The following is a 12,300-nucleotide window of genomic DNA, read 5'->3' as shown; positions in this document are numbered from 1 at the left end:
TATTATTGGTTAAGATTCATAAAAATATCCAGCAGTGTAATACTTGGATTAAATATAGCTGCTGTTGCATCAAAACTGATTGGTGATGTGATGTGTTGACATAGAGATGCTTTGGACAAAGCCATCGAGGAGTTCACACTATCATGTGCCGGTTACTGTGTTGCCACCTACGTCTTGGGCATTGGTGATCGCCATAGTGACAACATCATGGTTCGCAGTACAGGTCAGGTAGGTGTCAGAAGCTCTCTAAATGTGAAGACATACAATGTTATGTGGTCTCAAACCACTGTCATGTGTGTGTTGATAGAAATTTTCATTTTACTGGAACTTAATGTGCGTGCGTGTGTGTGTGTGTGTGTGTGTGTGTGTGTGTAATGCAGCTCTTCCACATAGACTTTGGCCATATCCTGGGAAACTTCAAGTCCAAGTTTGGAATCAAGCGTGAACGCGTTCCTTTCATCCTCACACACGACTTCATCCATGTGATTCAACAGGGCAAAACTGGCAACACAGAGAAATTTGGAAAGTTAGTGACGGTGGAAACATTCTCTTTGTCTTTTTTTTTTAATGATACAGGCCACTGATCTAACATAATCTGTGTGTGACTGTGTGTGTAGTTTCCGGCAGTACTGTGAGGAGGCCTATCTGATTCTGAGGAGGAATGGAAATCTGTTCATCACACTGTTTGCTCTGATGCTCACAGCAGGCCTGCCGGAGCTCACATCTGTCAAAGATATCCAGTATTTAAAGGTAAACGGACGCACAGACCTAGTGTCACCCATATGTCACTCCAAACCACTGTTTTTTACCTGTAGAAAACAAAAGGAGATGTTTTGAAGAATGTCCATGCTGCTCTTTTCCATGCTATGAAAGTGATTGTAACTGAAATGAAAAGAACTGTACAGACAAGTATCATAAAAGTGGTCCATATTCCAAGTCTAAATCTCATAGTCCAAAATTTAAGCCGTTTTCCACTGAAAATCTTGCCTCCCATCTTAGTACACCATCCTGGCACTGTCATTATACAAGCAGAACATAGAAGGAGGAAGAGGAGGAGATGAAACTGCTTTGGAACCAAACTTCTTTGGTTCTTGAGTAATGTGAATGTGCCAGGTTTGAACATGTGGAAGCATGAATGAGATTTGAGAGCTGCAGTAATGTTTTCAAAACAAGGCAATGTTTTCAGTGAATAAAAACACAACTTTCAGTCTGTTCCTCACACAAAGCTCTCGTAGGCTTCAGAAGACTTGGAATACAGCGCACCAGTTGGATAGACTACTTTCATTTTCTTATATGGTCCTTTTGTGGAAAGTGAAACACACCCATCAGGAGCATTTTAAACACTCCCCTTTCTTAATCTTAAGCAGTGTGCTAGAATCACAAGCCCTTTCCACTTTTAATCACATGTATGATACGGGTTTTCACTTGTTAAAATGCTAAATCTTTATATCAGGAATTGAATGACTAGAAGTGAAAATGCTTGTTTTTGATATCAGCAATAAGGTTTACACTAGTGAAAACATTACTTCTTGACGTAAACTATTATAGATATTTGTAACTACATTTTTACTAGTAATGGTCTAACGTTCACTCCTGTTTAAAATGCAGTTACAGATATCTATAATTAATTTCTTACTAGTTGAAATTTCAATTTCAAATATCAGTTATGTACTTCTTACAATATTGGTTTTATTTTTATATAAATAATCACATTGTTACTAGTGCAGATGTCTATTCCTGATCTCAACAATTGAATTAAACTAGTAAAAATGCTAATTTTTATATCTGTAATTTCAGATATCTATAATGTTTTTTTAATTAGTAAGAAAGCATTTTTGGAAATCTTTAATTACTCCTCAATTTATTGATATCTTATGGTAAACCGAATTAACTTTAATCATTTTAATCGCACAGGAGATGAATTATACAGATATCAACAATAAAATTTTCACTAGTTAAAATGCAAAGTTATCATATCGGGAATAGAATTACTGGAATTAAGTAAAAGCGCTAATTTTTGATATAAGTAATTACATGTGCACTAGTAAAAATTCTTGATATAAAAACTGATGTCATCATTTGCAGAAATAGACATTTTTGTATGGCAAGCTGAATTGACTTTTAATCACATGCAGGAGATGAATTAAAAAATATCAACAATTACAACACTTTGTACTAGATAAAATGCAAATTTTTTATATCAGTAATTACACTTGCACTATCAAAAATATTGCAAGCCCTTTTGACATTTAATGACATGCCAGATCTGAATTATAGGTATCTACAACTCAATTTTCATTAGTTATGCAAATTTTAATTTCAGCAGTGGAATTACTACTAGTTAAAATGCTGATTCTTCATATTAGCGAATGCATTTGGACTAGTAAAATCATTAATTCCTGATTTCAAAATTGACGTGATTAGTTGTGGAAATACCCATTCTTCATTGTGAAAAACATTATTGACATTATTGTCTGCTACTGCATTTCCACTAGTAAAAATTGACAATTATTAATATCAATCATTCACACCTGTTAAACACAATTAAAGATATCTGTAATTTCTTACAAGTTGAAATTCCATTTTCACATTCCAGCTATGTACCTACTAGTAAAAATACATTTTGATATCAATAATTACATTGTTACCAGTACATTATACATTCCTGAGATCAACGATTGAATTACAAGTAAAGTGAAAATGCTGTTTTTTTATATCTATAAATGCACAGTGTATCAGCATGTTAGATTTGGTATTTCAGATATCTGAAAATTCAGATATCTGTGGCAAGCCGAATTGACTTCTAATCACATTAGAATCAACCGTTGATATCAGGAATGGATAATGTACTGGTAACAGTGTAATTACTGACTTATTTTTACTAGTAAAAAGTACATAGCTGACATGTGAAAATGGAATCTCAACTTGTAATAAATTAATTATAGATATCTTTAATTGTTTTTAACAGGTGTGAATTATTGTTATTAATAACTGTGAATTTTTACTAGTGAAAATGCAGTAACAGACATCAATAATGTTTTTCACTATTTGAAATAAAATTTTGACATGAAAAATGGGTATTTCCGTGAGTAAAGATGTCAATTTTGAAATCAGGAATTAATGTTTTTATTAGTCCAAATGCATTCACTAATATCAAGAATTAGCATTTTAACTAGTAGTAATTCCACTGCTCAAATTAAAATGAGCAAAACTAGTTAAAATTGAGTTGTAGAAACATATCATTCAGATCTGGCATGTCATTAAATGTTGAAGGGGCTTGCAATAGAACTAGTCAATAACAACAGCTGTTTGTATGTTCTCCAGGACTCTCTGGCGTTAGGTAAAACTGATGAGGAGGCTCTTAAACAGTTCCGGCAGAAGTTTGACGAGGCTCTCAGGGAGAGTTGGACCACAAAAGTCAACTGGATGGCTCACAATGTGGCTCACCCTTCCTAACCCAACCAAACACAGACATTTGGCTCCAAACTGAAGACAGGGGACACCAGGAAATGTAAAACTGTTTATTACAATGAAAAACAGCTTATTAATGATCTACAGTATACAACAATATATGGTCCAAACCGATGGATCTGAATGTTCGGAAACATCTTCGAAGGTGTAGAGATCTACTGTAGGAACCAAAAACTTTGCTTACACATTCTGTTGGATATATGAACTGCTTCTGACCACAGTAGGACCTAATGAAACCTGGTGGAATCAGATGTAATGGCCTTAAGAAGGGAACAAAGGAGAGAACTTCTGCCTTTTCTTCCTCCACTGAGAAAATCAATGAACAATATTTAACTGAGAGAAACCGGGGGAGTTCTGAACCACATGATTCAGTCTGATAGCACAAGACCGGTTTAGGCCTTCCAGACATGATGAGATATCGTTGTACAGCCTTGTTAATGTACTGGGACTTGAGACTTTTTAAAAATCGACCAATCAGAGCTTAAGCTCAGAGGAAGTGCATCTTATCAGACCAATCTGACTTGGGGAAAACGTGTGCCTCACTGCTTAAGAAACTTTTTGACTTTCCGTTTTGTTTGTAACTGTATGTGCTATACTACTTTATTAAGAGAAATAGTCTTCAAAACACTGGAATCATGCTATATGTATAAATATTTGATGGGTTTTAATTGTTTTAATGGTTAAGCACTCTTCCTAAATGCCGTAGTGCTGCTTATTAGTAAAGTACAAATTGCTGTAATCAAAAATATCGGAAGGCTGCACACACAGATGTCGCTGAGGATCATTAGTGAACAAACTTGTCAATGTAGAGGGTTTTCCCCCAATGCCCAACCACCCCTTCTCTCTTCAGAGCTAGCCATAAAATCGAAACTTGCTGCATCATATGGCATCATAGTCAAGCCCATAATTTAATGGTAGAATGCATAGAAATCACACATTTCTGTTGCTCCTGATTTAAGTTGCCCATTTAGTCCGAAAATCAACACAGAAGACAGAGATGACCAAAAATGTAGTGAAGGTCTAGCTGTGGTGCCCAAGTCTACAGATAGCACAGTAGTAATCACTGATGTTTGCCTATATTTTAAAGCACAGACAGTAATAATCGTAGCTTTCTACTACTGATAACATGCTTTGTGTCTCTATTGCTGCTTGTGTTACTGGCAGTGTAACTGGAGATGTATAGATGCACGGTGCATGTTAATTGGACATTGAGCGAGTGTGTGTCTGTGAAAGAGAGAATGAAAAGAAAGATGTACTGTGATGTAATGAGATTATTAGGAGCAATGCAAAGATTCTAGGACCAACTTTCAGAGAATTATTCATGCATTTCCTGTGCTGTGATGCCGGAATATGAGAATATAAGATTAAGATTTGTGTCTTAAATGAAATTTTATACTCAAGCATGTTACTCGAATGTCTACTGGCCCTGCTATATAGGATGTTTTGATGCCTCTTTTTGACCTGGTGCAGTATGCAAATGTAATGTACAACCATAAACTATAATGAGTGCATGTGTGTGTTGAGAAGGTGTGTGTGTGTGTGTGTGTGTGTGTGTGCGCGCGCGCGCGCTCATACTGCGGACCTTTGATTTCACTGAAACTTTAAATACAGGCTTGCTCTGTCTTGACCATTTCATAGAAATACTATTAAAGTTGTTTTCTTTCATGTTTCTTTCTTGATTTCATTTTGCTTTGAAGAAATGCTTCGAATGCCTTATATGACATTTATACCTGATTACGCAGGTGCACGGTATTTGAAATGTCAGCTAGGCTACATTTCGGAGCTGTGTAATATTATGGATTGAAGTGTTGTTTTCTAACGCAGGTTTTGGGGTAATTTGCTCTTCACTATGCCAAATATAAACAACAATTAGTCAGCGCACAAAGACATTGAGATTCTGTTGTTGTTCATGCAGGTTTTGAATGAAAAATTATATTTTTTTATTTCTACCCACCTTTGTCTGAAGACTTAGAAAAGGAAGCAATGATAAACAAAAAGTTTTGTTTAAATTGACAATGCATTTTGACCACTATGTGGCACTGTCTCCAAACTGCTCAGGTACCCTCATGACGTCGAAGACTCATACAAGTTTCCTTTTAAATCTGATAAAGTGCATCAAAGATGCATCACTTTATATTAAAATTTTAAATGGTGAAGAAGCAATATGGCCGATTTCATCGAACCATAAACACCAACCCTTATGATTTAAGGCAAAACTGTTCAAATTTCTTATTTCTATTTCTTGACCCAGAGGTGGCACTGTCACCAAACTTTGCATGTACTCTCAGATCACCTTATGAAGCATATCAAGTTTTGTTTCCTTAGGACAAAGCATTGCTGAGATACAGCCTCACTTACTGTTTAGTGTACTCTCTGTTGAATTCGTTGATGCATTATAAGAAAACAGTTTGTTCTATCAAAAAGCTTTTGACAGCGATTGGGCAAACAGGGTCTCAAGATGATCTGATAAAAATTTGGGGAAGATCCGATGAAGGCTGTGGGACAAGTTCACAAAGACATTGAACCTTGAGGTAGATGGGAGCAGCAGAAGACCACGTCGGGTTCCACTTGTGTCAGCCAAGAACAGAAAGCTGAGGCTGCAGTGGGCACAGGCTCACCAAAACTGGACAGTTAAAAACAGCCTGGTCTGATGAATCTGGATTTCTGCTGAGGTACACAAATGGTAGACCCACTGCAGCCTCAGCTTTCCGTTCTTGGTTGTCAGAACTGGAACCCGATGTGGTCTTCTGCTGTTGTAGTCCATCTGCCTCAAGGTTCGACATGTTGTGCATTCTGAGATGATATTCTTCTCACTACAATTGTACAGAGGGGTTAGCTGAGTTAACGTAGCCTTTCTGTCAGCTCGAACCAGTCTGGCCATTCTCCGTTGACCTCTCTCATCAACAAGGTGTTTTCATCCACAGAACTGCCGCTCACTGGATGTGTTTTGTTTTTGGTGCCATTCTGAATAAATTCTAGATACTGTTGTGTGTGAAAATCCCAGGAGATCAGCAGTTACAGAAATACTCAAACCAGCCCATCTGGCACCAACAATCATTCCACGGTTCACATCACTGAGATCACATTTTTTCCCCATTCTGATGGTTGATGTGAACATTAACTGAAGCTCCTGACCCGTATCTGCATGATTTTATACACTGCACTGCTGCCACACGATTGGCTGATTAGATATACGCATGACTAAGTAGATGTACAGGTTTTCCTAATAATGTGGTCGGTGAGTGTAATTAAAATCATGACCAAAATGAAGATGTGTGGGTCAAGAGAAGGTATGACAATCAGTCATTGACGCCTGTGTGTAACGCTACAATTCAAAAAGCACAAAAATTCTGTTTGAAAAAGAACAATTGCTCTTGTAAATATAATTTGCAATATCAGAGTCCTCTTCTGTCTTATACCTCATACCATACCTAAAATGACCCCATAACATGTTACATATGTCTTCGCGGTCAGGGTCAATTGTAACATATGTTATGGTGGTATGAGTACTTAACAGACATATGCACCTCTTTTGTGATTAAAAAAAAAAAGTAGTGTAGCTTATTTGGTTCCTGAGATTCATCCAAAAATGTGTCCCAAAAAATTTACTGTATATTAAATTATTAAATTACCTCTGTGTATACTTCTTTTATTGCAATTCCTTTATTAGAATAACAGAACAAACAAACCTACAGTAAAATAACATGCAAAAACCAGTTTTAAACAGAAAGCCAGGGGTTTAAAAAGGTTTGAAAAAGTTCATTAAAACAATTAAAGGCTTTTATAAGCCACAGAGATAGAGGGTTGCCACATGATTTGTTTCCAGAACCAGAGTGCGTTTGCTGGTGCAGCTGGTTTCATTTACTTTACCTTTGCAAACCTTGTGCAGATTTCTAAGGTATCGTCCGGATCTGGTCCACTTGGGAGTGAAGTGTCCATCAGTTGAACCTTACGGAAACTTTCATTTCAAAAGGCCATTCGAAGCAGTTATTTTTGAGCACTTTGGTTCAGAACGACTCTACAACATGTGATTTGTGCATCATATTGCAAGTCTTCGGAAGGCATACGAAAGTTTATGGTGAGAAACAAACTGGAATTTAAGTCATTTTTCAACAAGAATCTTGACATCCATTGCACGATGATAAGCACTCGTTTACAGTGGTACGCATTCACATGAGAACCTGAACTGTGTCCAGAAGGTAACCGTCCAGCTGCTGAAAGTCTTGGGAGAGTCACATGCAACATTCACAGATTGTTTATTTGGAGTCCCACAGAATCCCTAACCTTAACCCTAACCTTAGTAACAGCAAATGAGAATCTCATGAGACGTTAGCATCCAGACAGATTTCCGACCAGTTTCAGTATCCTTTATACTTGTTATATTTATGTTTCTTATTTTATGCTAAGTTTATTTATTAATGTAATAATAAATTAGACCTTGAAGTCCAGTACACACATATGTGCAGTATGGCACACATCACTTTACAGAAATATGCAAACAGGTTATTATGTGTACACTTCAGGAGAAAATAAATTTGCATTGTTTGATTTGATATGCTACGGACTGTCAACATGTGCAAAGGCCTCATAATATTATTTCTGTTAGCAAAAATTGCATTACTACTTCCACGGCTGTAACAGACTTCAATAACATTTCTTAAAAAGTAAGGCAAAAAAGGCATAATTCTGCCTATTGTGCAAATGAATAATCTCAAAACAGTAAATAAAATAATATAAATATTTTATGTAATTAAACAGGAATATTGCTAGACAGAACTTTAATCAACTTTAATCTAACAACATACAATGTGTCAATAAAAACAAAGCAACTTGGTTGTGAGATAAAAACAATCCCTACAATAATAATAATAATATTTTATATATATATATATATATATATATATATATATATATATATATATATATATATATTAGCCGAATGGTCAATTACAAGTAGTCAGTTTGTTGGTTCCAAAATGATGACCTTGTTAATGCATAGTGCAATTAAATATATATATATATATATATATATACACACACACACACACACTACCAGTCAAAAATTTTGAAACACTTGACTGAAATGTTTCTCATGATCTTAAAAATCTTTTGATCTGAATGTGTATGCTCAAATGTTTGAAATTACTTTTGTAGACAAAAATTAATTTCATTATAAAACTAAAATTTAATAAAAAATAAATAAAAAAAAAAAAGTTTTTGAAATTGATGACTTGGACCAAATAATAAAGAAAATCAGCCAATAAGTGCCCAACATAGATGGGAACTCCTTCAATACTGTTTAAAAAGCATCCCAGGGTGATACCTCAAGAAGTTGGTTGAGTAAATGTCAAGAGTACATGTCTGCAAATTCTAGGCAAAGGGTACTACTTTGAAGATGATAAAATATAACACAGTTTTGATTTATTTTGGATTTTGTTTAGTCACAACATAATTCCCATAGTTCCATTTATGTTATTCCATAGTTTTGATGACTTTACTATTATTCTAAAATGTGAATATATATATATATATATATATATATATATATATATATATATATATATATATATATATATATATATAATTATAATAAAGCGTGTATATATATAATTATTATTTAATAACTTTAAATAAACTTATTTACACAATATTTACTCATTTAACATTTTTTGAAAATATATATATTTTTAATTGCACTATGCATTAACAAGGTCATCATTTTGGAACCAACAAACTGACTACTTGTAATTGACCATTCAGCTAATGCCTATAATCTCAAAATGGCCAAATACCAGTCGACTAATTGGTCTGGCCAATATTTTGGTCTATCACTAAATATAAGGTAATCGTTAAGCACGCTTTATATCAAAATAGCAACTGTTAACCGTAGCCCTAAATGAGAAAAATTCAACATGACCAATCCTTGTTCTTTGAATATAGACGCCATAAAATGTCTCGACAATTCCTTGAATACCAGCAACAACATTCTGACATTCATTGTCAAACTACATGAAATGAATCCATTCATCTGGTAAGGGGGGTTTGTATGAAAGCAGAACTGTTTATGGTGCGAAGTGGATCCTGTACCCCGAGCTCTAAAGTTGCTAGTCTCCTTTCCTCTCTTCGCTTCCGCACTTCTTTAAAGCAAATAATGCTCAGCACTCCACCACCCACCACAAGCAGCACCGTGCCCACCCAGCCAATGAAGATCGCTGCTCCCCACTGCCGTGTCAGGGAGACACCAATGTCCAAATCCCCCTCTGTTAAATGAGTAGCCCAGGAGACCACCACCAGTAACAGCAGCCCTCCAATTACAAACGTCGGCCCGGAAGCTGTTTTAAACCGTACATTCTTTGGATATCTTATCCACCCTACAGGGTAAACTGCCATTGCAATGAATCCCGTTCCTATAGACGCAATGAGGAGGATTTTCCAGGCGGTGAAATGCTCAGTTAGAGGCAGGAGAGACTGATAGAAGGTGCAGTGCAGGCTGCCAGTCGTGTGGTGTTGCCAGTTTAGCCACACTCCATCCCAGTACAATGGAAGTGTTGTTGTGATGTTGTCTACCGTTCCACTTACGTTCCACATGGGCAGAAATCTTGTGAGGATAGCGCAAAACCAGCCTGCACAGGCCAGCCCAAAGCCAAAAAACTCAATTTTTATATCCATGTCCATATCTATTCAGGAGAGTAGAGCAGAACAGTTTCCCGAAGTGTGGCATCCAGCTGGAATAGCTGTGGGTGGAGAGATTCACTGTGGTTGAAACGTGGAGAATTCTTTTGTGTTTGCTGCCATGGTTTCATAACAATCCCTGTTTCCACACACGATCAAACATGAAAATGGAGCTGTGGAATACACTGGCTTAATCATGCTTAATACCGAAATAATTATTGACATGGTTCAGTTCCACAATGATAGACAACTACAGAACCTTGATCTTGCGTAGCCAGGCGTTCAGCAGCTATTAGACAGGAAAAGACCGTCTTACAGACATTTAAATCAAATGCGGGTTCATTTTGGGTTTCGTGACTTGAGGGTTTATCATAAAGCACAAATTAGATTTTAATGTAAGATTATTTTTTTTTTTTTTAACAAGCAACAGCAATAAATAAAGACTGTGTAAGGTTGGGGAAAGTTTACAGCCCTTCCCTGGTCACAGGCATGATCATGATGTATGTATAGGACAACAGATGCTAGTAATAGGGAATTCTGATTGCCGTACATGACATTTTCTTTGGCCCGGTACATTAAGCCTTAAATGTTTGCTATATGTATAACATATTTTTTTTTATTTTTTTATTTTTTTAAGTTTAAGCAAATTGAAAATCAAATGATGGCAGTATCCAGTAAGTGTAGGTGCTTTCCTTATGGCAGAAAAAAATATATCATTTTTATCACTGATGTTTTATTGTATTTATGTAGTGAACAAATATTTTACTATATTGAGGGTGCTCCCTGCATGCAATAAAGATTATAATAATACTGTAATAAATTAATAACGAAATAGGTGTCGTTTAAAAGTTTAGAAACTGGAATTTTAGCTGATTCAGCCAATTCTTATATACTGCTTTTTAATTTGCTGATCAAATAGAACGGTTCCATTTGCATAACTGCAAATTTGTAATCACAACAATCATAGATTCTGAATTTGTAAAAAACATCCAAAAGAGCAGATAGCCATGTGTTATATGTTGTTGTACATGTCTCAATTTGTAGGATACAACGAGCATATTTGTTTTACTCACAGACTAAACTAAACCGAGTATTAAGTGTGTAAAATCCACACAGATACACATGCATATAATAAACAGATTGAGGGTTTTTGTATGAAATATATGTGTGTGTGCACATCCGAGGACTTTGTGTGTGCAAACAAACATGCACATATGTGCTCATCCAATAAATGACATGGTCCTGAACGCTTGTGTCTTTTTTGTAATCTCACCATTCATTTCCAATAGCCAGTCATTTTGACCCGAGAACACCAAAGGTGTAACAAAATGAAATAAAACCAATAAAAGTTTACGAAAAAGTTCTACATTTCTTTTGTGTATTGAGATGTCCTGTGTGAGGTGTGAACAAAATCATGGGATTTTAATCCAATTGGATGAAACGAGCTAGTTTCATTTGATTGGATTAAAGGGATAGTTCACCCAAAAATGAAAATTCTCTCATCATTTACTCACCTTCATGCCATCCCAGATGTGTATGACTTTCTTTCTTCAGCAGAACACAAATGAAGATTTTTAGAAGAATATCTCAGCTCTGTAGGTCCATACAATGCAAGTGAATGGTGACCAAAACTTTGAAGCTCCACAAAGCACATAAAGACCGCATAAAATAATCCATATGACTCCAGTGTTTAATCCATGTCTTCTGAAGCGATCTAATCAGTTTTGGGTGAGAACAGACCAAAATATAACTCCTTTTTTACTGTATATATCCATTACTGTCTCTAGGCACGATCATGATTTCAAGCTCAATTACACTTCCTACTACTTGACGCATGTGCAGAGAGTAAGATGGCGCCAGATACAGGTTTTTTACAAATTTAATGCCAACATAAAAATCAATGATTTAAGAGTAAGTGTAGCAAGAAGACTCTGAGGCACAGCAGAATGACAGGCAGGGCGATCTAGGGAGGGTTAACAACCTATCACACAACTTCATTATACTTCTCTGTAAGTGTACTAACTAGTTTAGTCAAATCTGATGAAGTACAGATGTTAACATGAAGCTTCATAATAAGTAAATAGGACTGCTCCTCGTTAAAACCCTTTAATCAAAGTAAAAATAATTAATACAAGTCTGATTAACTGACTGGGATTT

General features: G+C 35.8%; 2 protein-coding genes across 8 annotated transcripts in view; one reads left to right on the top strand and one right to left on the bottom strand.

Moving 5' to 3' along the window:
- The window catches only part of LOC127429484 (phosphatidylinositol 4,5-bisphosphate 3-kinase catalytic subunit beta isoform-like), a 96,644-nt gene extending 91,508 nt beyond the window's left edge, over positions 1–5,136 (top strand). For 6 of the 7 annotated variants that reach the window (XM_051678508.1, XM_051678503.1, XM_051678504.1 and 3 more), the window contains 4 exons: positions 105–228; positions 381–526; positions 618–750; positions 3,325–5,136. In XM_051678508.1, coding sequence (XP_051534468.1) covers positions 105–228; positions 381–526; positions 618–750; positions 3,325–3,456 — 535 coding nt within the window. In that variant the 3' untranslated portion in view covers positions 3,457–5,136. Of the gene's footprint in view, positions 1–104; positions 229–380; positions 527–617; positions 751–999; positions 1,114–3,324 lie in introns of all 7 variants that reach the window. The other variant, XM_051678509.1, reaches the window with a different exon arrangement.
- Positions 5,137–8,995: 3,859 nt separating this feature from the next.
- LOC127429520 (claudin-4-like) lies at positions 8,996–10,219 on the bottom strand. Its single transcript, XM_051678583.1, has one exon. The coding sequence runs from the start codon at positions 10,144–10,146 to the stop codon at positions 9,496–9,498; it is 651 nt and encodes a 216-aa protein (XP_051534543.1). The 5' UTR covers positions 10,147–10,219; the 3' UTR covers positions 8,996–9,495.
- Positions 10,220–12,300: the final 2,081 nt, after the last annotated feature.

Source organism: Myxocyprinus asiaticus, chromosome 39 (assembly GCF_019703515.2).
Source record: "Myxocyprinus asiaticus isolate MX2 ecotype Aquarium Trade chromosome 39, UBuf_Myxa_2, whole genome shotgun sequence".
Lineage (NCBI taxonomy): Eukaryota > Metazoa > Chordata > Actinopteri > Cypriniformes > Catostomidae > Myxocyprinus > Myxocyprinus asiaticus.
The sequence above is the reverse complement of the archived record's forward strand: the minus strand, read 5'-3'. Positions and strand labels throughout refer to the sequence as shown.

Bases quoted from the DNA above. Each gene is read 5' to 3' on its own strand.
- LOC127429520 (XM_051678583.1), bottom strand. From the start codon at position 10,146: ATGGACATGGATATAAAAATTGAGTTTTTTGGCTTTGGGCTGGCCTGT.